Source organism: Truncatella angustata (assembly GCF_020726525.1).
Source record: "Truncatella angustata strain MPI-SDFR-AT-0073 chromosome Unknown BKA67scaffold_8, whole genome shotgun sequence".
NCBI lineage: Eukaryota > Fungi > Ascomycota > Sordariomycetes > Amphisphaeriales > Sporocadaceae > Truncatella > Truncatella angustata.
In genome coordinates this window covers 1,736,539-1,760,734 of record NW_025763388.1, presented here as the reverse complement: position 1 = coordinate 1,760,734, position 24,196 = coordinate 1,736,539, and the positions used below count along the sequence as shown (strand labels likewise).

General features: G+C 49.2%; 10 protein-coding genes across 10 annotated transcripts; 7 read left to right on the top strand and 3 right to left on the bottom strand.

Moving 5' to 3' along the window:
• Positions 1-762, top strand: BKA67DRAFT_662598 (cutinase; the record flags this gene model as incomplete). The annotated part of the gene is made up of 2 exons (XM_046108032.1): positions 1-237; positions 286-762. The coding sequence occupies 2 exons, from the start codon at positions 1-3 to the stop codon at positions 760-762; spliced, it is 714 nt and encodes a 237-aa protein (XP_045954357.1).
• Positions 763-2,147: 1,385 nt separating this feature from the next.
• Positions 2,148-3,614, bottom strand: BKA67DRAFT_578747 (uncharacterized protein). Its single transcript, XM_046103717.1, has 3 exons — positions 3,321-3,614; positions 3,106-3,270; positions 2,148-3,047 (listed from the first exon to the last, which is right to left on the bottom strand). The coding sequence occupies exons 2-3, from the start codon at positions 3,133-3,135 to the stop codon at positions 2,229-2,231; spliced, it is 849 nt and encodes a 282-aa protein (XP_045954356.1). The 5' UTR covers positions 3,136-3,270; positions 3,321-3,614; the 3' UTR covers positions 2,148-2,228.
• Positions 3,615-5,485, top strand: BKA67DRAFT_578744 (uncharacterized protein). The gene is made up of 2 exons (XM_046103716.1): positions 3,615-3,880; positions 3,936-5,485. The coding sequence occupies exons 1-2, from the start codon at positions 3,817-3,819 to the stop codon at positions 5,369-5,371; spliced, it is 1,500 nt and encodes a 499-aa protein (XP_045954355.1). The 5' UTR covers positions 3,615-3,816; the 3' UTR covers positions 5,372-5,485.
• A 3,553-nt stretch (positions 5,486-9,038) lies between these two features.
• Positions 9,039-11,053, top strand: BKA67DRAFT_399696 (isotrichodermin C-15 hydroxylase). The gene is made up of 4 exons (XM_046096672.1): positions 9,039-9,334; positions 9,386-10,671; positions 10,724-10,835; positions 10,960-11,053. The coding sequence occupies exons 1-4, from the start codon at positions 9,269-9,271 to the stop codon at positions 11,011-11,013; spliced, it is 1,518 nt and encodes a 505-aa protein (XP_045954354.1). The 5' UTR covers positions 9,039-9,268; the 3' UTR covers positions 11,014-11,053.
• A 917-nt stretch (positions 11,054-11,970) lies between these two features.
• Positions 11,971-12,291, bottom strand: BKA67DRAFT_539680 (putative ras guanyl-nucleotide exchange factor RasGEF; the record flags this gene model as incomplete). The annotated part of the gene is made up of 1 exon (XM_046100679.1): positions 11,971-12,291. The coding sequence occupies one exon, from the start codon at positions 12,289-12,291 to the stop codon at positions 11,971-11,973; it is 321 nt and encodes a 106-aa protein (XP_045954353.1).
• Positions 12,292-13,430: 1,139 nt separating this feature from the next.
• On the top strand, positions 13,431-13,646 carry BKA67DRAFT_495138 (uncharacterized protein; the record flags this gene model as incomplete). Its single annotated transcript, XM_046097021.1, has 1 exon — positions 13,431-13,646. A coding segment is annotated over one exon (216 nt), but the record flags the coding sequence as incomplete, so codon positions are not given.
• Positions 13,647-14,983: 1,337 nt separating this feature from the next.
• BKA67DRAFT_578731 (DHHC palmitoyltransferase-domain-containing protein) lies at positions 14,984-16,856 on the bottom strand. The gene is made up of 2 exons (XM_046103715.1): positions 16,344-16,856; positions 14,984-16,233 (listed from the first exon to the last, which is right to left on the bottom strand). Exons 1-2 carry the CDS (start codon positions 16,430-16,432, stop codon positions 15,054-15,056), a joined length of 1,269 nt encoding a protein of 422 aa, XP_045954351.1. The 5' UTR covers positions 16,433-16,856; the 3' UTR covers positions 14,984-15,053.
• A 506-nt stretch (positions 16,857-17,362) lies between these two features.
• Positions 17,363-20,323, top strand: BKA67DRAFT_662591 (Rap1 Myb domain-containing protein; the record flags this gene model as incomplete). Its single annotated transcript, XM_046108031.1, has 4 exons — positions 17,363-17,485; positions 17,535-17,858; positions 17,908-18,240; positions 18,302-20,323. 4 exons carry the CDS (start codon positions 17,363-17,365, stop codon positions 20,321-20,323), a joined length of 2,802 nt encoding a protein of 933 aa, XP_045954350.1.
• A 473-nt stretch (positions 20,324-20,796) lies between these two features.
• BKA67DRAFT_539676 (uncharacterized protein) lies at positions 20,797-22,382 on the top strand (the record flags this gene model as incomplete). The annotated part of the gene is made up of 6 exons (XM_046100678.1): positions 20,797-20,799; positions 20,854-21,167; positions 21,231-21,532; positions 21,591-22,168; positions 22,253-22,276; positions 22,335-22,382. The coding sequence occupies 6 exons, from the start codon at positions 20,797-20,799 to the stop codon at positions 22,380-22,382; spliced, it is 1,269 nt and encodes a 422-aa protein (XP_045954349.1).
• Positions 22,383-22,870: 488 nt separating this feature from the next.
• BKA67DRAFT_539675 (uncharacterized protein) lies at positions 22,871-23,809 on the top strand (the record flags this gene model as incomplete). Its single annotated transcript, XM_046100677.1, has 1 exon — positions 22,871-23,809. The coding sequence occupies one exon, from the start codon at positions 22,871-22,873 to the stop codon at positions 23,807-23,809; it is 939 nt and encodes a 312-aa protein (XP_045954348.1).
• Between the last annotated feature and the right edge of the window lie 387 nt (positions 23,810-24,196).

The following is a 24,196-nucleotide window of genomic DNA, read 5'->3' as shown; positions in this document are numbered from 1 at the left end:
ATGAGATTCTCAACGTCCATTGTGCCATTGGTTCTTGTGACTTCTGCTTTCAGTAGCCCTATAAGTGTCGACTCGATCGTCACCGATAGGACCACTGATAGTTTCGAGGAAGCGGTCTATGAAAATGGCCTAGACGCGAGACAGTCGGCCAGCCTCACTGCGAACGAGTTTACCAACGGTGGTTGTAAGAGCGTCGTGCTTATCTTCGCGCGTGGTACTGCTCAACTCGGCAATCTCGTGGGTCGTCTTGCTTGACTTGTTGACAAATACTGATTCCTTCGATAGGGTGCCACACCTGGGCTTCAACTGTATAATCAAATCAAGTCTGCTCTCGGAGCATCAACTATTGCTGTTCAAGGTGTCAACTACGACGCAGAGACAGCGCATGGTACCTTGCCAGAAGGCGTGGATGCAACCGCAGCGGCGAACATGGCGACACTGATCAGGACCGTGGCCAATACATGCCCTAGTGCAAAGATTCTGTTGTCGGGGTATAGCCAAGGCGCAGCCATGGTACATGCGAGTGTGAAACGATTATCGACAACTGTCCAAGCGAGAATCAATGCCGCCGTAACGTTTGGTGATACGCGTAATGAGCAGGATGGAGGCCAAATTCCAGGAATTTCAGCCGACAGAACTCTGATCATTTGTAACGACGGAGACTTGGTTTGTGACGGCACTTTGCAGATTACATCTGCGCATTTGGCCTATGGGTCGAGGGTCCCGGAGGCTGTTTCGTTCCTGACATCGAAAGTAAACTGAAACTTCGTCGCCTAAGACCTAGATTGTTGATGTCTGATGAATATTCGAGGACACGGATGGATGGGAAGGGAGGGGTACTGTGTCAGTAATATCTGGAGATTTTCGTTACATCTGGGGATTTATGGGGGTACAAGTATGGTTATTATCCCCGATAGTTTTGATTTCGTCTCAGTACTTCGATTTTCCAAACACGATTGCTTTTCGTTCTTATCAGTATCATGCTCTTCTTTGATCGACGTTGTATAACTCCATTAATTATATTGAATCTACCAATACAATCTATCTTACGTATTGACGACGACGGGAATGGAAGGTGTTATCTAGGCAGCTCCAATCGCAAAACCCATTGCCGGTGCTCCTCAGCCCGATCTAAAAGCTCTTGCAGGCACCTTCCTAAGTGAGTAGTCAACGCCAGCGACCCGCAAACATGTCAATTAGGACAAATCTCAATATGTATTATCAATGACACAGCTCGTAAAGTAATATACGGAAACCTTTTCATAAAAGTTAATACAAGAAAAACGACTGGTAAATATGTATTAGATCCGACATAATGCCCCCAAATATGCTTTTCTTATTGATCATGATTTTCTCTGAATCTGCATCTGTGCTTCCCTACTTCATGTATTTATTTTATTATTATCTAGCTGTAGAATACACGCAATATCAATTTAGAAACTACTACTATTTCATACATTTCATTTGCCTTCTTTTGGAAGTAATTCTCATGCAAGCCACGTCGATGCTCTTCAATTCTCCAAACACACTAGAAAATGGTATTCACCGCCTGTAATTGATACGTCATCAAGAATTCCAAACCATTATATTGCCTCCTTACAAAAAGCGAAGATAGATCGACATGTGGCTTCTTCAGTTGAAGGCATTAAAGTTGAGCTACTTTATGCCAATATTCTCCGTAAGGCATAGAATAATATCATCACCGTTCTTAAGCCCTGCTGAAAGCGTCCCCGAGGCAGTTATACCCTATTACGCATTTGTGGGTCATTGTCGACCAAAGTTTGTTATTCAGACTCTACTGTTTACATCTAAAAGATTTACTAATGAATGAATTGTAGTAGATGGTATACAACGTGATGCTTTTTGCATGAATCTTTTCGCATAAAATCCAACTTAATATCTTTCATCACTAGATATTAATTGATTATTTCTCAGAATAACGTTAAATCCGAGCATTAATTACTCTAAGTCCCAGGATCTTACAACATCGACCCACGCACAAAAGGCTTGGAGTAAGCGGCGGCCATGTAGTAAGTTGTGAGGTCTCGCTAGTATTACATATAAGGTACAACTATTCAACAATTGAGCTTGCAAACGATTTCATTATAACAAGTCAGATACCAGAGGCAATTCCAATCGAGCTAAAATTTCAAGATTCATGACATCAATATTGAAAACCAAGCTAACTTATGATAGAACACACACATATACGAAAGACCAAAATTATTCTACAGCCACCGCCCAAACCAATTCAAAACTTGTGCTTCAGTGCCCTCCAAGCATGCCCGTTCTAAAGGATCATCAGGATTGCCTCTGACACCGAAACCGTGACGACCAGGCGTGTAAGTCTTGTGTTCCATTTCAGGCACAGAGTTTCCCGCTTCACTGGCCTTTGAGTGAACTTCCTCGACCTTTCCCTTCAGCTTGATACTCACAGCAACGTCCTCCACCCCCCACCCGTAGCTGGTTGGCACCACCAAATCTGTGACGTCCTCCGGGATAGAGAGGTTGCTAGGGTGCAAAGCCACCACAGCATCTACAAGCGACACCGATTCATCATTGAGTTGAATCATGCTGCTTTTGAGTCCAGCACGAATAGCATACCTGCCGCCCCAGCAATAGCCCACCATACCAATTTTCTGGCTTCTAGGAGTTGCACGCCGAAGGGATCCCAGAAAGTCCATGCAAACTTTGTTGGTAGGTCCCTGTTTATGTCGAGACATCCAAAATACGAAAGACGGCATACTGGCCAGTATGCCTGTGTATTTGGAAAATGTTGATTGCTTTGTGGCGTCGACAGGAATTAATACATCCGCAACCTTGAGCTCTACCGGGTCACCCTCAAAGAAATCTGGTAGGTAGACTAGATACTGCCCGCTTCTAGCGTACGCGTCGGCAATGAGTTTGTTGTTCGGGAGTGATAGGCCAAATACGTCTGAATACATGACCACAATAGCTTTTGGGTCAGTCCGATTCCCCACTACATAGGTGTTGAGGCCGTAGATAAATTCTTCTTTCCCTATGGGCTGACCATTGTGGATCGAGCCCTGAACATTGCGTTAGTTGGAGCACAAGCGGGCTGACAGTTGATTTCAAAAAGCTCACCTTGATACATTCTGCGCATGATGATCCCATACTGTAGTGGCCAAGGTCCTACGTCTAACTCAGACGATACCGTGGCTTCTCTGGTGCTGCTTCGGATCTGTGGTTGGGTTGGACGGGGTAACTAAACAAATTCAAGCGAAGTCATGAATTTTCAAGGTCGACACACTGACAAGTGAGTCAAGTGCTGCGGAGAAGTTGGGAATGGGGATCTATACTTATAGACCACACGAAGTAGTCCCTCCACATCCATCTGACACGTTACTCCACCTTGTCATGTTGGCTAACTTTAGTTTAGGCCCACCAAGAGTTGAAGAGCACTACACTGGGACGCATAATATCTCCAGCTGATCTAAACGATAGGGGAGACACAAACATCCATGATATCGAACTGTATCAAGGTGGAGGTGAGGGCGGTTCCGTGTGGCAAAGCGGCCAAACTTAGAGTTCAACAGTGGGCCCCAGGTTTATGTCCCATGTCTAGCGCTGGCACTAGACAAAGCTGACGTTGAGGAGCAACAGGGCTCCTCGCGCAATGAGCCGCAAAAGGGATAGCGTACGACAGCATAATCTGCAAGCCACACTTTGTCAGATATCTCGCGCGATTGCTGAATGTCAGCATCGGCATCCCGTAACACGAAAGAGTACGAGGTGGCTGAAAGTGCCAGAGCATTTTAGTGTCACACTCCCGTATATGGAACTTGTAGCTACGCCATGGTTAATATCGGAGGTCGATCGAAAGGGTGCACAACTTGTCGAAAAAGGCGTGTCAAATGCGGTAAGCTCGCCCATCTGTTAACGAACGCCTAGTGGCAGCTGAGATGTCATTGAAGATGAAACACGACCTGTTTGCATACGTTGCCAAAGATGGAGCCTCCCGTGCGATGGCCCAAAGTCCATCACCTTCATACACCACGGCCTTCAAAAGTGCAGAGAAACTGGCCAACCGTCCATCATACCCAGAGATTCTGACACCACTGAATATACACATGAGTCCAAGACACAGACATTGATACCCACCATGCTAAGTATCGGTGGCCCTGGAGTTTATATATGCTATACTCTAAAGCATATGATGCGTGATGGTCTGATCTTCTCAGCGATACAAGATCTCAGATATGATGACCTCATTTCTTACGAAAACGCGGTGTCTCCTCGGCGAGTCTCTAATCAAGCAATCATGAGCTTTGCAACTATTCTTTTTGGAACCCAGCATCAACGGGCTGATATCACAGGACAGGGTTTTGCCATGCATGGGATAGCTCTCAAGAATCTCAATCAAGCATTGTCGAATGCTTCATCTAGCGCATACGACGAGATTATACTTGCTGTTGCCGCCTTGGCTATCTCCGAATGCTTGGTTCCTACTGGCCCTGAAAACTATTTGACACATATGATGGGCCTTGAGCTTTTGATTGAGCTTCGTGGTCCCCAAATATTCTCACTCCGCAACTCCGGGTTTCGCAAGGGCGTAAGGTTCATGGTTCTCTTTGCATCGTTACAACTGAAGCGAGAATCAATATTTGCACGTGTGGAGTGGAAAAACGCGATGAGCCACGGCATGAAATTCGAAGAGCTGCAGGAACAAGACCTCTTCGACACGCTGGCATGTTGCACCACACTGATTGCGAAGTGCGACGAGATCAAGAAGGCCAATAATATCGGTGGAACACAGTTCACACTCGATCGGGAAAATATTTATACACAGGCGCGATGCTTACAAGCCCAACTGTATGCATGGCGCAAGCGGTGGGATAAATGTGCAGAAACACGTGCTTCTGAAGTCTGTACTCAGAAATACCCAACAAGGTCCTCTCAGGGAGAAAATACGGAATTGCACTCAGCGTTCAACCCCCAGACCGATAATCCGATTGTCATGATCATATTGTACAATTTGACACTCATTCTCGTTCTGCAGATCCTGATTTCACTTGCTCCCGAGTCTAAACTCAACCCAAACACATGCAGGCATCTGAGAACTCTAGATCACACCTGTGAGCTGGTTGAAGAGAAGGACTCCAGCGAGGAACGAACGACAGCTTTGATCCTCTGCCAAAACATCCAGCATTACTTGGATGAAAACAAGCGTTTGGATGCAAGCGCTCCACCAATTGTTCATTGGGCGCTTCTCACTGCGTGGAAGAGGCTTCGGTACGATGTTTCCGATGAAGGACAGTGGATGAGAGAACTACTAAGCACCAAAGGGCGACAGGTAGTGGCCAGAGGATTATGGGCAACCTACAAATGGCTGTGTCAAATAGCCGAGTAGCCGAGTGATGACAGGTTTATTAATATGATCATCGTGACGATGAAAACATGATATTATTTATGTTTTAATAATGAAATATTAAGCTTGATAGTAATATCTAGCGTAAAGGCGGGGGTATTTGAACCTGTCTGCTGCGCCCTCAACCAATTCGGCTGAAGAAAACTTCTTGAAAGTACGTGCGTTTAGCCTTCCTTAGTAAGAGAATCATACAATCGCAACATAGACGTGTGGTGACGAGGAGAAGCGTTGCTAGGACAAAATATGACGAGCTATCAGCCGGTGGTTGTAACTTTCGGTTCGGTATGCATTATTCTGGCTTATGGTAACAGACTTAGGTTTCTGCTTGATTACGGATGTAAGCAATATAAAACGAAGTATAATCGGAAAAGTGGCATTTAACAGCACATTATTAGGCATAACTGTCTGTAAATCTGGACCTGAATCTTGCATAGATATATGTGCAACCGTAAATCGATTATCTCGAGTTAATGCACACGGCCGTCGCCGCCCATTATACGGTTTTAGAAGCACATGACTTAATCAAAATCCCTTCCAAATCCTGATATGATATCAGCTGCGCCTCAAAATTGAGTAAAAAGCTTGGTTGTCATTCCGTTCATGGAATCGATTGCAGGCAAAAGCATAGCCCACACTAATTCGAGATGTACCAACAAAGAATAGTGTAGGTTGGCAAGCTGATGTCTGCTTCTTGACCGCCCGAGAACTCAGCTAAAGTGGCCCGTGATTTTTCTCGGGTTATAAATTATGAGATCTGACGTGGTTAGTTCTTACTGATAACTCTGAGAGCCTAATGAAAGGCTGTACTTAAAGACGTAAATATTGACTTGAACTGCAAAGAAAGGCTATATCCAGTAAGCTACTAAATACCACCATGCACTTGACATGTACCAGGGCGGGAACGGAGCTTTAATATTGAGTAAATCGACTGATAGCTTTCACAGGTTTTGCCTCGGATTATTGGACTATTCTCATTTCCGTCGTTATTGTTTATGGAGGCCTTTCATAGCCCTGGGTCACCCATTGAGCACATTTGACATGTCATAAAGTGCGTTCACCCGTCTCTCAGATTTAAGGGACAATGTTTCTCTAGGATAAAATTAAAAAGAAATGCCACAGAACACCCTCACCGAGCACCGGTACATGAATCGACAGCTATTTCCGTGTGCATCATCCACAATTGATTGGCTGATGTGCTTAACCTTTTGCCCACCGGGGAGATCTTGAAACGCCTTAGACGGCTTCTGAACCTGATGCATTCGAGCTCCTCCAATTCTTTTTGAGGAAATCGTCAAATCCTCCCGCGTTGCTTTATTCCATCGAATGCGGTTTGGATGACAAAATCCGCCCTTTGGAACCCAAGACTGCTCATTCCATATCACCATCCACACCCACATTCCCATTGCTCGAATTTGAACTTGCTTCGCTGCATTCAAAGATATATCCCAGGCTAGTGCCGATTGATGATAAAAAGCTTGCCTCCACAATATCAGGATCGTCGAAACACTTTCAGCGAAATAGTAGAGGACAGGAAGAAAAATGGGCTCTTTCAGATGGATCATGGTCTTCAATAGACATGACTGAAATGCTGACGGAGAAATTCCACGACTGCCTACCCGAGTACATCGCTCATCAGACCCCAGGCCAGGGGAAGGGTCTCTATTATGTGCGCAACATTTGTGATCCTCGCTTTTATCAGCTGCAAATGGGCTGTTAGATGCGTCTTCTCATTAGTAATAATTTTGCACTCTGTATTATCTCTTCGTACCTCACAAGGGATCATCCCCTCCTCGGACTTTTCGATGCGGATCTTTTATCTCCAACCCTGCCCAATGGGAACTACAATCTTACTCACCGCTCCTTTTAAGTTCGCTGATGTGCTATGCTTGTGTAAATAGCTTTATAATTTCAAGTTGTTACCAATATTCCCTAACTTGAATTTCCGACCAGATCCCGTGTGCTCCGATAGATGTTAGACCCTTGCCAATAAGCAACGCCTTCTTAACCGAAGCACAAATGTTGTGGTGCGCTGAGCGCTGAACCAAACGCCTGATGATGATGCTGCTGGTGTTATGAAAACTTGCACGATGGTCATTGGGCGTCGTAGAGATCAGTAATGTGGAGAGATGCTCAAAGAAGAACAATGGATGGCCGAACGAATAGATGTATTTGGTGTGTCATATGGTACTACCAGTGCTGCTTATTTTACGTTGCTCTCATCACAAGAGAAGAAACCCACTCATACCGCGTGGGGAGTTTACCGGTAGACCTGGTCAATATGAGCAACGATGAATCTTTCAATACGATTGAAGAGATACATACTTACTTACACAACCACACTACACGTCATGGTTCGCTCTACCTAAACGACGATCCGATTCTTTTTGCGCCTCTCTTTCAGATTCCAGGGCACTCTGATAGCCAAGAATTCTGAGAAACTCGGCGTTGTCTGGCTTGTACACCCAATCACCACATACGTCGGGCCTGTTTCCCCAGCACTTTGTGGTTTTTTTTGGTCCATGACGCAAGAGGTAATGGTAGTGTATTTCTGCCCGAGCGAAGACCCCTTGATGGAGCGCATGTCAATTACATTTGCAGAATGCAGATATCAGAAACTTCTGGATTGGTAATATACGTTAGCCTCAGAAACGCTTCAAAGGGATTTCAGCGCATTCGATGTGTTGCTCTTCGAGTAAGTTTAATCTCGCAAGTTATTCTTGCTTGGGTGACATATTCGACGTCTGACGCGCGTATGTAGGTCATTCTTCCCGGGTGCCATAATAAGCATATTCCGTCCTCTCCAATCGCAGGGAATAGTCTCTAGCTCGCCTCGTTATCATTCCGTAACAGTTCGCCAAAAGCAGATTTTCACTGTCTCACTCAATCAGTTGGAGCGCTTGGGGCTATTCGCTCCTAGTTACCACGATCCAAATCAGCAGCCCTGTGAATGTCTAGCGCTTTGATCCATATTTTCGACGCTTGGTTGCGAAATTTTAATGATAAAGTATGGAAGTGCTACTCCGCAATCTACCTTACGAAGGACCCTTGCCATGGCGCTGCGCGGCGGATCCCTTTTGAGCTGTCTCATGAATATCTGCCTACAAGCGAGCAAGCTAGAGCTGCCACAAACCCGTAAGGCAACATATTCGTACCCGGCTTTGACTTGGCAACGGTGGCAATATCTCTACCTTTAGCACAACAGCTCTGTATTTGGAGGACGACCGCCGATGCACGAAATGGAGGATATAAGCAACGACCTCAACCGTTTCTTGGTCGCTGGTCAAATCAGATAAAGACCACCACGTAAATATCTTTTCGGCTTAAACCATGAATGTTTTCGGAACACCGTAGCAATGAACGCTGTTTGTAGATTAGTGAGGTTGTAGTAGCACTTTGATATGGTCAGGGGCAAAATCAGCGCATTGGTGCAGGCATCGACATTCTATACAGTTTTTGACGAGGTGGTGATGATGACATTACTAATTTCCTATAGTTGCAGCAATTGACAGCAAGCGGAGCTTAGCGGAGGTTGAGCCGCACTCCAGAGCGAATACAGAGCTTTAGCTGCTCTAGGTCAAGTGTGCGAGCTTTCCGAATCTTCAACAAGATCTGCGTGGCAGAAGATGCTTTTAGCCAATGAGACATATGCGTCATGTAGCACTCATAGGACGGGTAGAACATTGCCGGGAGAAGGGTCCAATGAGGGCGTCATGTTTTACAAGAGCTCACGCCAGCGCTCCTGTGGTACTTCGGTCACAAATCCTTTGAAATGCGTACCATGAATTAAAGATTCTCTTGCTTTGAAAACTACCGCTACCATCATTTGTCCCGTTCTTCTCTCTGCACGCCGCAGAATAAGGTGCTGACTATATACGAACTATGGCGATAGTGGACCAGCTTGGCGGCGACCGCATTTCTGAGTATGCAACGGCTGCGCTAGTATTGGTATGATGACCATTCCCGACACTTTCAACAATCCACTAATTTCCAATTAAGATTGTCGGTTGGCAAATAACGGCCATAGTCTACAACCTCTACTTGCATCCACTGCGCAACTTTCCGGGGCCGATAACCAGCAGGGCATCCAGCATCCCCTGGGCCATCCGCCACGCCACGGGCGTTCAGTTTCTGCACACCCAGAAGTCGCACGATGAGTACGGGCCAGTCGTGCGCATCGGTCCCAACCACCTGTCCTTCACGGACGTGCGGGCATGGAAGGACATCTACGGCCACCGGGTCGGCGCCGAGAGCTCTATGCAGGAGATGCCCAAGGCCAGGCCCTTCTACAATGTGATCCGCGGCGTCCCGACATCCATCGTTACCGCCGATAGGGACGAGCACCAGAGGTTCCGCCGGGCGCTAGCTCACGGCTTCTCGGACAACTCCATGCGCGAGCAGGAGCCGCTGATTCAGCACTACGTAGACCTCCTCGTCACGCGCTTACACGAGGAGTGCGACCGCGGCGGCAAGGCGCTGAATCTGGAGGCCTGGTACAACTGGACGACGTTTGACGTCGTCGGCGACCTCGTCTTCGGGCAGTCCTTCCAGTGCCTCGAGAACGTGGCGTACCACCCGTGGGTCTCGTTCATCTTCAAGAGCGTCCGGTTCGGCTCCGTCGCCGTTGCGCTGACCTACGTCGGGCTCAACTGGCTCGTGCAGATCCTGTTCAAGCTCAACGGCTTCATGGCCATCAGCAACATGCGCCACCACATCAGGACCTTCGTCAAGAATCGTCTCAGTGTCGAGAAGGAGCGCAATGATCTCTTCGAGGGCATCGTCAGCAAGAGGAAGGAATGGAACATCTCGTTCGAAAAGCTGTCCTCGAATGCATTCATCCTAGTCCTGGCCGGCTCCGAGACCACGGCGACGACGCTGTCTGGCGCAACCTATCTATTGCTGTCCAACCCGGCCGCGTTGCAGAGACTGACAGATGAGGTTCGCTCGAGCTTCAAGAACGTCGATGAGATCAACATCAACTCGGTCAATAGATTGACGTACATGCTCGCGGTACTGAATGAGTCTCTTCGGGTTTACCCGCCTGTGACTTCAAGTCTGGCGCGAGCAGTGCCCGGTAAAGGGAGCGAGATTGCAGGGCATTTTGTGGCGGGAGGTACGTACGTAGAGGTCCAGCATTGGTCGATGAATCACAGCAAGGAGAACTGGACAGAACCGTGGACTTTTGACCCAGAGCGGTTTCTGCATGAGTCGAAGGAAGCTTCCGAGAACAAACTCGAGGCTCTGCAGCCGTTCAATGTCGGGCCCAGAAACTGCATCGGGCGCAAGTAGGTTGCCTTTAATAACATTTCACGGTCCTCTAGCTAACCATTCTCGTAGCCTGGCCTATGCTGAGATGCGTCTCATATTGGCTAGAATCATCTATGATTTCGATCTGAAGCTTGCAGACGACAGCAAGAACTGGGTTGAACGTCAGAAAGCGTATCCTCTGGTAAGCCGTATTCTTATTGATTATCCTACTATGTGCAAGCTGGATCTGTTGTGCTGGAAGCGTCCTGGCACGCGGCACAGCGGGGCTTGTTTGTCTGAGAATGAGAACTGACTCTGTTCGACAGTGGGACAGGATACCGTTGAATGTGCACTTGACTCCCGTTAGTTCAAGGCATTAGTTTGATTGTCGATAAGCTTTTCGTTACGGACACAAAATTGAGCTGCGTCGGAATAGCTAACACTGGGATCTTGACCACTTTCATGTCTGTTTTGAACACAGAGTCGTGTTGAACTCCACAAGACGGCATATGGTAGGGAGATGGTATTCCTTGATTGGAACTTTGTTTTGGTGCACCCAGGTTCGGGAGAAGACTTTGAGTGCTTTCCGGTCTGCGGGGTCGATTGACTCGGCTTCGCCGGCCTTGATCCAAAAATCGCAATAGCTGAGACTAGCTATGCGAATAGCCATGCTCCTGGCAATAGGACCTCCATCGGCAGCAGCAATGCCATAAAATGTGCCAGCATGAGCAGATGGAGGAAAGCAAAGTAGGAAGATCTATGCAAGCAAAATCTCAACAATAACTTCGGCAGGGAGGCAGCCGAGCGTACCCGCATTGTCTTTGTCCCAATACATGTTGATGCTCGTTGTGGTGATTATAGGTGCTGGATGAAATGGAGTACAAAGAGGTCGTACCAGGTCTGCAGAACTTTTGATTTGCAGGATCAAAGCCAACTTACCGAGGTCATGTAGTTCTGAAAATTGTTCACTGCACGATCAAGGGAACCAGAATTAGTTCAATATCGGATATAAATCTTTTGTGGCATTGTATATGTGACTGAAAGCTTTCGTTATGGTATGGCCAGCCACCAAAAGTAGTTCGAGTCCTTTTCGGAGCCGCGTATGAGACGATTGGATGCTGATTGTAGTGTAAACATATATTGTACAGTATTTCGTCGGCCGAAGTTGTGGGCCACAGGCTCCGTTCAGCGGCTGGTCGGACAATCGCAATACCGTTGTGAAGCGGGACTGGGAATGATTCGACGGCTGTTCCACGTGGGCCAGGGCTTCGCACATTGCATGTCTTGCTTTCCGAAGTCAAGACATGATTCCGAACTCTTTTTCGCCACGAGGGCAATCATTCCTCTCCCTTCTCACCCTCCGTGGTGAACAATATGGGCAACTCCATGCCCACTCTCCGTGCTGTCAATCTGACTCTTGTCTCTTCATCCATATCCATCCCAGGGTTGTAGCGTTCGACCAGTGTGACATATTGCCGTTGGGCTTTGAGGTATTGGACCAGTTGGTCGGCCTGTGCTAAGCCATGATGGGTGGAGGAATTGCTGGCGAAAGACTCGCGCAGTTTGTGATGCAGAGGGGTTTTTGGTTGGGACGGCCGAGGAGGCAGTTCTCGCAAGATTGCGCGGTAGGCTGATCGGGCGCGGGCGGAACTCGACATGTTGGCTTGGGGTTGACGTGGCGATTGTCCTCTAAGAATGGTTGGGATGAAGCCGGCCGATGATGCCCCCAAGAAAGTTGACGATCGGTGATATGATAAGATAAGCGACGAGCTGCCGCTAGGAAAGCACGACCCTGTGATGGCTACGGATCCGTACGGAGCGAGCACGGCGAGGTTATGTAAGTAATAAGTTCTGCAAGTCCAGCATCTAGCTTTAGTGCCAGGCTAGAGCTAGACTAGACCAGCTAAACCAAGGTTAACTATTAGTAGTCTAGCACCAGCCAGGCTGCGCTTTGGCTCCTGCGCGTCATGCAAAGAAAAAAGTTTCGGGGGGCTGCCCCTGCGACGACCCCCCAATAATCAAATGCGCCGGGACTTCTGACTATCTACGATAAGTGGCACGACATGTAGTGAACCCGTCACTCCGTATATGCAGTCGGCACTCAACCACCTATTGCAGAATTGCTGCTTGTCTGCCCTTTCTTCCGCGGCATTATAAATATGGAGTTAGTAATTGTATAACACCACCCCATGACGATATGACGACCCGCCAGCTGTCCGCTCTCCTGGCCATGCCAGCTGCCCTGCGTCCCTTGCTCTTCACTACCGCACCGGCAACATTCCCAGTATCGGCACACACGCCTGCTCCATGGGGTCAGACACGATGTTTCCACGCGACATGCCGAGCTTATGCTCGCTACATGAAGCGACCGCTATCAGTTGGTGCTTTCACCATTCCACATAGTCCCACGCTCCCTATGTCGGAGATTTCCATCAAGGACCTCTTGGAGTCACCAGTCCCCGACAAGTCCTTGATCAGCGAACTCAACAGGCTGTTCACCCAGAACCCTGCCACCTTCTACCACGGCACCTCCGACTTTTACATGTTGAAAAAGAACACGCGTATACCCGAGATATGTATTCTGGGCCGCTCCAATGTCGGCAAGTCTACCTTTGTCAATGCCCTTGCGAACCGTCGAGAGCACGAACTCGCCCACACCAGCGCCAGGGCTGGAAGGACCAAGGCTATGAACGCTTTTGGCTTCGGGCCCGCGCCCACCATGAAAGAGCTCGCAGAAGCAGATGACGAGGTAAAGCGGACCGAGGACTTGCCGACACACAGTTTCTTCGTTCTCGATATGCCCGGATATGGACACAAGTCGCTGCAAGACTGGGGAAAACACATCACTCTCTATCTGAACAAGCGTCAAGCTATAAAAGGTGCCATCCTGCTGATAGATGGGGAAGTTGGCCCCAAGAGCGGGGATCTCATGGCTCTTGAACTGCTGCAGGAGGCCGGCCTGAAAACCGCCATCGTTCTTACCAAGGCCGATAAGGCAAGGCATGAAGAAATTCTGAAAAAGACCTGCAGAGAAATGTGGACCACGATGCGTGGCGTCCAAGCGCGGGATCTTAATAGTAAATGGGATTGGGAGAAGGACTTCTTCGTCACGGCATTAGGCGCGACCAAGAAAGAGATAGGCGCCGAGTCAGTTGCCATTGCCAGATTGGCCGTTGCGAGATTGGCAGGACTCGTCAAGGAGAAAGAGCGCCCAGATGTTGATCCTGCAAAGGGCTATAGCGGGAAGATTGTTTCGTTCGACGATCTGCAACTCGCATCGAAACCGGCGCCCCCAACATGGGCTACAAGCACAACTCCGTCGAAGACACCAGAAGTATTATCTTCGACCTCTGACTTCGCGGCATTGGAGGACGCAGCGCGAGAGCAGCAAAAGCCCCGCAGTGCCTTCGGACGAGAACTCTCAAACACGTCAGGCCGTCAGCGTCGGAGAGCAGCTTCTCGACCAACAGTATCTGCACCGCAAACTTCAAGTGCCCCTTTTGCTGCGCTCGCAGGTACAGCCAAGAACACGAACAAACCTCGGCACGGCCCTGGATATTCCTCTAATGGGTCCCAGACTCGCTTTTTGCATAATTCTCACCGGTCGAACTCGCAGTCTGACAGGATGCAGACGCTTCCCGGGCGGGAACCTTTGTCGTCCAGTGAGTTGAAGGACATCCTGAAGGAATTCGCCGCCAAGCTGAAAGCAAGATCCACATCGGCAGAGCACGCCCGCATGCAACACGAGCGGGACCATCCAAAGAACAAGATCTGGGATCCAACTTTCGTTCCACCGTCTGACGATAAGCGGCAGAAGCGAAAAGACGACAAGAAGAAGCATGCCGCTATATACGAGGCTCGGCTGCAGAGGGAAGAGATCCGCGCCATCCGACAGGCGGAAAGACAGAGGCAGCGCGAGGAGGAGGAGCGGCAAGCGGCCAGACAGGGTGCCCGGAGACCAGCCGACTCGCCAGACGTGGATGTCATGACTCCGGAAGGGTTCGCCCAGAGCTGGAGCCAGATCGAGGAGGCCCGGGACCTCAAGGACCGTGTGCTCAAAGGCAAGAAGGCCAAGAAAGCCGTCAAGGATGAGGAGAAGAGGCAGCGCCGGGAGGAGAAGCAGAAGAAGCAGAGGAAAGAGACGGATGGCGACGACGAGGAAGAAGACAGCTTTGCCGCCAAGTTCAATGCTGCAAGATGATGATGCCTCAGCGTTACGAGCTGATAAGTGTAGCGTGTATGTGTATAGTTGGAGTTGCATATCTCGGCGCATCCGTTATCAAGCATGTAGATTATTATGTATGACCCGGAGAATGAGCGCTCAATGGACGGGCACAATAAATGACAAGATCTAGTTGTTCATTCATGTTCAATCAAGCTAAGGCACAACCCGGACTGCATCGTACACGATATTCCATGGTCACGTAATAACATCAACAACAGCACTGGCCCTCGTCTCCTTGGGCTTTTTACTGCGACGGCCCCTCTCCTCATCCGTGACGACCTCGTCCCTGAACGAGTAGCCCGGTATCAGCACATCCAGCAGGTTGTCCCAGAACCCTAGATCGTACAGATTCTCCACGTCCCGCAGATGCCACACCCTTTCCCATTCTCCGACCCCTGGTGTTGCCCCATCCGCCTCGGGCGGACTGCCATCGTCGGTCCGCACGAGCACCTGCATGCTCTCCACAGGCCATCGCGTCCAGGCCGGCTCCCACCTCAGATCCTTGACACGGTCACGCGGTAAGCTGCGTTTGAAGGCGAAGCCGTCGTCCATCTCGTACTGCCAGTCCTGCCACTTCATGCTCTCGTTTGTCGTCGTGCCGCAGTAGATTAGGTACAGATGGTATCCCAACAAACCCCAGACCAGCGGGCTGGTCAGCATTGCCAGCATGGTCACAGAGCCCATGCCGACGTCATCCTGGATGCCGAACGTGAGCAAGACCAAGTAATCGTGCCAGGTGAAGCGGGCAGGTTTCCAAAACCGCCAGCCCGGGTGCCGTGCCTGGATGTTCTCGGCGATGAGTCCGGTGCCAAGGATGGCACAATACGTCGTCAGCCAGGCAGTTGTCAATAACAACAGCACGAAGTACCCCTGGTTTTCGTACCCGACGCACGTGTTGATGAAAACGCAGTGGTGGTCCATCTTGGCCACGCACCGGTTGCACACGGAGCAGTGCTTGGATCGCGCCGGCTTGATGATGTTGCAGGTCCGGCACACCTGGCCCGGATGGAACAGCGCAAAGTCGTACGGGTACTGGCTCATGTACTTAGAGTGCGTGGCCGGCGTGATGACACCCGGGTCCCGGTACGCCGCCAGATACAGGAACCAGTACGGCAACACGATGGAGATGGCACCGAAGACCTGGTTGGGGGTCGAGAACCGGGGCCATGCCCCGGGCAGGTACATGTACTCGCCCACCGTGAGCAGCAGGAAGAAAAAGATCAGCACCGTCGGGTGCCGGCCGTACATGAAGGTGTGGGCGAAACGGCCCACCGCAGCAGTTGCGCGCCCGCTTGTGAGGCGCTGGTCAAGAGCGACAATTCCATTCGGTACGTGCACTACGAAGAATCTGTGAAGCCATGCTATCGGCGTATTTCTGACCACTGAGGTCAGTTGAGTGCTCAGCTGATAGGGCGACAGGGATCATGGCATTCTAGATGGGACACGACATGACAGTGTAGTATACAGGGATCGCTAGACACTTACCGTAATGCTGGAAGCCTCCCGAAGAAAATGACAAAAACCGCAACGGCGATGGCAAGAACGCCCAAGGCTATCTGAGATATGGATCCCATCGCTTCAATAGTGAGATCTGCGATCGTGTACTGCAGAGATTCCGTGGTATTGTAAGGTTCTGCCTGGGGCCATAGGCAGGTTAGGCGAAGCGGGCTAGCAGGAAATAGAAAGGAAATAAAGCTGAAGCAGCACTTCAAGACCCATTCAGCGAAGGAAAAATCAATCCGTGCGCATGGTTTGCAAAGAGCAAGCAGGTAGGTCTGGTGTGACAAACAGTCCCGTCACCAGCTCAGCTTCACGGTCATCACAAGGCGTGTGAGACACGGTGGTGATTGTGAGAGATGAGCGCATGGACTGTTCCCGGAGCTGCGCGCGTGGTAAGGCTGACGCATGCTAAAGGGCAGTGCAAAATGGTCAGCTCTGGCGGCCTAAAACGTCACCGGTATTATATGCATATAAGCGATTTACATCGCCGAGCCAGTGCAAAGTGCTCAGATTGCCCCGTGACGTGAATATTCCATATCAACCCGGCGACTTTCACGTGCAGGCCTGGAAAGCGCGATTTGGCATCACGCGTCGTCGCTAGATCCTGACCACACGACTGCGATAATACTCAGCAGGTGCGACACGATAAAGAGGCGCCGTTGCCCAACCTTCATTAAAGTTTGCTCATGGACCGTTTTTGGGATATTCAAGATACGATTTTGAGCCCGAAAGTGGAATTACAAAGAAACTGTAGATTCAAGGGTTTTGGGGCAAGCGCGTCGCTTTTCAAAGCTTTACCCCAACTAAAAGCAAAGACGCACGCAACTTGATCACGGTGGTCAAATCTAGCCAAATTTCGTCAGTTCAAGCATCAAAATAGCCACATCAAACCACCGGTAGCTAAGGACATCAGTCCTAGTCTAATCCCGCTATCGTTCCGCTATTCACAATTGCAGGGGGAGACACGCTTGAATAACCCCAGGGTTAGGATTGGGGTAGTCAGAATGTCAGCCCCTGTTGTATACGAGGGGCAAGTGCAGGGCGGTGGCGGCACATTATTCAACGACATGAAGTTCTGGGTTGCCCAACGCGTACCTATGCGCAGTACTTGGGTTCAAAATATCGAGGTATAACGATTACTATGGCCAGCAGAGATATAGACTGATAAGTTCATAGAACAACGGCGGCACCATCACAAAGCTAGACAAGCAAGCAGATTATTTGATCGCTGACCATGCGAAAAACGATGTCCCCGCGGGATCGTACTCGTGGAAGTGGATCGAGGACTCAGTAAAGGGCGGTAAGATCATGGACAAGGAAGATTACTTGATTGGTGCCCCGCGCCATGAGTCGAGGCCCGCTGGATCAGTACAGCACAAGTCCACAAGGAACTCATTTACCAAGCAGGATGACGAACTCCTGGCGAAATTCGTCACCAGATATGAGAGGGAAGGCACCGCCGTTCTAGGCAACACTATATATAAGCAATTTGAAGCAAAGGTCTGTGGGGTTGATCGTGTCTCGGCTGATATAATGCTGACATATTTAGTATCCTCACCATACCTACCAATCCTGGAGGGACCGCTGGGTCAAGAAACTGCAATATCGTGAAAGACCCCACATATCGGACAGCAAATCTTCACCACCTCTAGCGGATGTGCCTGGTGCTGTCTCTGCGAAGCCACGGCCGATGCCACAAGCTCCGCTTCAAAGATTACCGGCTCCACGTGACACCTCTGCTAGAAGCGCGTCGCCGCCCAAGAAGACGAGAGCTAGGTTTACCCAGGACGAAGACCAAGTGCTTATGCAGTATATCGAAGACATGAAACAGTACGGCAAGGGGGTGTCCGGCAAGAATATATACATGGACTTCGCCGAAGATGTAAGGCCACGACGGCGAGGCTATACTAAATGCAAATGATATGTTACTAATCATTGGACAGTTCCCTCAGCACACATGGCAAGCATGGAGAGACCGATACCTGAGACAGCTGAGGCCTCGTGAATTCTTGAACGATGCTGAAGTTACTCCTCAACCCTCTCCAGCTGCAAAGAGTGCACATACTAAAACGCCCCAGCAGCCTGGTCCGGTTCAATCAAACCCCAATATTGTGAAAGGACAAGGCAGGAATAGTGGTATGCACGTCCCAAGTGCCGCTGCGCTCACACACGCAAATCCTAAGCAGGATGACTTGTGCCCAGAAGACCTCAGGCTCGAACCCCCATCGGAAGATGCTGACAGGGGCTATGTTGCGCAAAATTTCATTCCGCCTGCTGAGCCAGGAAGCATTGGCGATGGGACAGCTGAGGCTGCTGGAAATTCAATCTCAAAGAGGCAGACCAGTCATCCTGATGGTAAAAGTACAGGCTCTTACGGAGTGGATGACGATGTCTCAGTATCAGAAATGACCACAAATCAAACACAGGCTTTCATAGATACAAGAGAGGATTTCTTGTCTGTATATGGAAACTTTCTCACAGCAGAATCACAAATCGATCCGGATACCATTCAAACACACATCACCTTACACGGGCGAACATTTGAGATTTGGAGTCTTTGGAAAGTCGTGCAAGAACAAAAGGTGGAGCCTGCTGAGCGCGACTGGCAGCAAATCGCGGAGAATTTGGGGTTCGATTGGACTGAGATGCCATCTATCCCTGATGCGATCAGAGATCTATACGAGATCAATCTTGCAGAGTTCGAAATTATCATGTTGGAATATGGACAAGATTCAGGGGACACAGAAGAGGAGGATTTTGACGACGAGCAAACCGGCACACCGCAACTGCAGGCACGTAAACTTCTCGGCACCGATGGTTTGCTAGCGGAAGATCAATTCAACTCTTCGCCACCAAAACAGCCATCGCTGAAGCGCGCGCACGACTCGACCTTTTCTTCCGACTTGGGGTACCCTGACTCGTCTAGAAAACGTTCCAGGTTAGATCGTGCCGGCGAGATTCCATCCACTCCAGACGCAAAGAATGGAACCTTGCATCTGCGTCCTTCTGTGAGCGCTGCCATATCTCCTGACGACAGACGCTACATAGCATTACCCAAATCCTCCCGCGCAATACAAAACAAGAGGAGCAGCACGCAGGTCAACGCGGAAGACGAAGAAATGCAGGTTAGAGGAGTAGATGAAGATGCGATTACAAGATCGCGTCGAGCTGCAATTGGCCCCACAATGCAGGGCATGCAGTTCGAGACTCAAGTTATGGGCAACTTGGAAGAAGAGACCCAAGCTGAAGTCACGCCATCACAACAGCTTCACAGTGAGATTCATGCAGAGGAGAGGCGCCGGGAGCTGAACCGGACTTCACCAACACCTAAGAGGAAAGTGAAGTCCCCTTTCATCGCGGATGATGACGACGATGATGATAACGACGAGGAAGAGGAAACCATTTTACCAAAAGCACGGTTTGGTAAAGGCCCGAACCCGCTTTCGGAGCAACTACACCTGCTCGAACCAAAGCGTCGATCCTTTCATGCGTCCTTCACTAAAGCCATGAAAGCTCCGTCAACGCAGCCTCGCAAATCAATGCCCACTTCTTCTCAAAAGTCCACATGGATCTCTTCCCCGCGTGACTCTAACCGGTCAACGCCTGCACAACTACCAGCTAGAACGAAGACAAAGGCAGAAGAATTGGCCGAAGTGGTAATATACTGGGAGTCACTAGGCTATCTACATGCCCGGCGTTGCTTGGAAGCCGCGACATGGGAACCCGGACTAGCTGGACGTGTGATGGAGCATATGAGGGATGGGAACCCTATCCCAACGAACTGGGAGGGTGTCTGGTCTCCTCATGATGACGAGAGTCTGAGGTTGATAGATTCCTATGAACCTCCGAAAGACGAAAGGGAAGCCAGGAAGCGCAGGAAAGCAGCTGAGAGGTTGAAAGACAAGCATGGGGAAGAACGTCTAGAACTAAGGAGAAAGTGGCTAGCTGCAAAGGCTGAGCTGTGATTAAGTACAAGTCATTGAGATGCATCGGTTTGTTTCTTGCTCATGTATAGTCTATATGTTTTATGTAGTGATACCCCTTCCTGTTCAATTGATGATTCAATGCAATCCACTGCATGATAGTACAATCGTTATTCGATGCAGATGATGCATGCTTCTGTGAGTATTTACTGGCAGGAAATCACTAGATTTCAGTTCAAGAAGTACGAAGAAACGTTTGGTGTCATCCAAGGATTATGTTTTTCGAATAACCTATTAGTAAAATATCGGTCACTGGTCTGTATTCACTAGTCTGTGACTCTACGAAATGCCTACTGTTGGTGTAGTCATGAATCACCCATATGTTCACCGTAATTATTCTCACTAGCACACCACTTACTATTGTATGCATTCGAACAAGTCAACTACAGCGACTACAGTCAAGCCTTCTGTTCGGAAAGCATATATTCGACCGAGTTTTGGGTGCAATCATAACGATGGTGAGTGCATATTATAATCTTATCGACGCAATAACTAAAACTCATGATTTCTAGGTGATTGTTACCCTAGAAAAGGCAGCACAGGCTTGCCCTTTCCATAAGTTGCCGATAGAGACCCGAATCGTAATCCTGAGTTTTGCAGGCACGCACGGGGCAGTTGCTGCATGCTCATGTGCCTGTTCATGCTTGTTGGAGGCAGTCCAAGCCGATGAGAGTACGATAACTTACGGCATCATCATTGACACACTGCCAGATGATCCAGACATTGTCAAAGCCGCTTATACAACTGAGAGCATAGCGAAGATCATCAAGTCAAGTGATGACTTGAGAGAATGTATGGATATCTGCAGGCAGTATATTGGCAATAGGTACGCTCGATGCCGTAAGGTATTAGGCCTCCGTGATATCAATACATTACTGGCACGACATAGTGCGGTGGAGGCGGTGGCCAAAATAGTCGGACGCGAGATTATCGATGATATAGAATATGGTTATATAAACGGACCCTCCGTTTATAACTACGATCGAGTTCTCTCATCCAACGAGACAAGGAGGGTTAATCTGATACTCTATCACCGAGAGTTGTGGAACATTCTTTTTTCTCGGAACCTATCTACCACTACCGTTAAGACAGACGAACCTCTGGCAAAACAGTTTTTCAAACTATACTCGCCATGGGATATCAAGGCGCTACGCTATTTGAGCTTCTTTCTGAACAGCATCGTTGTATTGGGTATGTTTCCAATTCTGTATATCGCGATATATTTAACCAAGACTTATTCGTACTTCAGGAATTCGAGACACAATTGTTGAACTGTATAGTTGGAACCCATTTGTTCAGGACTTGACAGAGTGGCAAAACCTTCTGGCCAGGACAGAAGACGCCGAAGAAAAAAACGCTTTGCTTTGTCGTGCCGAGGAGTTCGCCATCCTCGAGGACTGGTATAAATATTCCATGCACACTGGCCAGCTGGCTGACTATGTCCGAACCACCGAGCTCACTCAGAACATCCTCTCGGCCGCCGCTCGACGCCCCTTGCAAGAAGTCGCTGAGGCGCTAGCCCTAGAAGGTTGGCAACAGAACAAACTTCGGTGCTCCTTCAAAACCGCTTTCTTTGCGCCACCGCGCGTCAGTGTGAAACTTCATGCTTGGCTCGAAGAAGAATATGATAATAGCGAGACTTTTAAGGAGGAAGAACCAGTAGACATGAATGTTGAAAAGTCGAACATCACTGTCACCGGAGATAGTGCACTGGCCCCGAATTGGCTACTACTACGGGACGATTCCCATGAATCGGACGTTGCACCCAACACGGAACTACCTTTTGAGCGACTCCTGGGAAATATTTTACTTGACGGGGAGAGATGGGTGAGATGAAGGCTGGTTCATTGCGTAGAAGGCAGCCACAACAAGGGAACAAGCCGTCAGTTCAACATAGTATGATTGTTCTAGGTCTCACAGAAAGGTGGCATTTCGGTAGGTATTTGTACAGTGATTGCGCCGTCTGGTAGAATGACGCAAATGGTTCGTTTAGCTTACAGGCTACATTAGTCCGACCTCACGGCATGGACGTCGTATCTAAGGCTTTGCATGCTGGTTGCTGTGACAGGCTGCAGCAGAGTTTTGGCCAAGTCAAGTCTGACTCATTCATTCATAATAAACACCTTCTCAATAGTAACATTTATTTATGCATTCAAGAAATGGGAGTAACTTCCCCCGCAACTCAGAAACATTGCTCGGGTCTACTGATGTGGCACCAAATATATACCCCGAGATTACCTTGTTCTATAAACGGTGGGCCCACTGTTTTCGAATGTCACAACTGACGAAATGAATGTCGATTCACAGGTGCACCAATTAAAATCAGATGGAAGTAGTCGATGGCTAGAAGATTTAGGCTTGGCGGTCAGACCTTGACAAAGGGCACAAAGAGGCAAAACAATAACCTATCAAGTGATTAGGCTAGCATTGACGAATACAAGGTCGTTGTCATCGCCAACATCCCTTTGACGATGGTGGCTATGAACAAAGATGCCTTATTAAGCGAGTCGTGGCTCCAGCAAAGGAATTATGTGCGGTCCCGGTTGCAACAGTTGTAGACTGCCTCAAGGGGCGAGTCGACAAAACCACTTGCCTGTCCGTGAGGGCATCAGTATCTCACTCGCAATGCTGATCAGCCGAACCAAGGTTATAAAACGCAAATCATCAAATCACCAAGGAAAACTCTTAAAAAACTGCAAAGAAATCGCAATGGGGAGGCCATCTTCACTATCACATACCATACGCCGCAAACCGGTCACCCCGCGCTATGCGCACCCAGTAGCACACAGCCCTACGGTCGAAGAAGCTGATTATCATCCCATTGCCAACAGTCGGGCGGCAGCTTTCCAAAACCCCTCTGTTCCCAACGCAGGCGAAACGCAACGGCAAGCCGGGCAGCGGAGTCCTATTATTACCACTCAGCTGGGGCCCACCGCTTCGCCGTCCACGTTCTGCGCGGACAACTGGCTCACACTCCGAGACCACTGCCAGATCCCCGTGGACGAGTTCTACCTCCCGACGCGGCCGCAGATGCCAGTGAACAGTGGCGACTTCACCTGCGACTGTTCAGACGACGGGTTCGGCACGGCCGCGGGCCTGCTGGCACTATACCCGCGATTCGCGGCTCGGGCCTGGGGTATAGAAGAGGCTCACGCCGAGATGATGGCAGGTTGGCGGCGCCGAAGCTGGGACCAGGACTTTCGGTGCAAGGTGCTCGATCGCCAGAACGATATGTCAGAGATCTTTCTTGCGAAGCTGCAGGAGGCGCTTCGCGACAAGGCCAAGGAGATCAGCGGAGCCGATGGCTTGCAGGCTCAGCTGTGGAGAGCTGAGGATGAAAAGGATCTGTATCTTCGTAAAGTCGAGCGAAATGAGAAAAAGGAAAAGAAAAAGGAGAGGGGATGTGGTGATATCCTTGGGGTGTTCAGGAAGATAGGCAAATTACGTTGTGTCTATTCACGTGATTAGCTTTAAGTCAGAGCCCGAAATCACTAGAGATCATAAACCGTAGAGGGGAATATAGGAAGTAATGCAGGAAACAAACTACCCATTGCCACACGACAAAAGTACGTTGGCTCATCCCGACGCTCAGGCGCGGCCTTGATTTTTACGGCCTTTTAGCACTGACTAAAAGCTCTATATTATTGTGAGATTATGGGTGTGAGTAATGGATATTGTTAGAATTGACAATATTGGTGTGACTCAATAAGCCTATGTCTCGAACTGTAAAGGTGACAAGGGCTTGTAATATGTTGTGACTAGTCCAGAAGATATATTCTAGTCTAGGTAGAGAGATCTCTACCTAGATGTCAGAACCCACGTCTCCCTGTGCCACGATATATACACACGACTGGT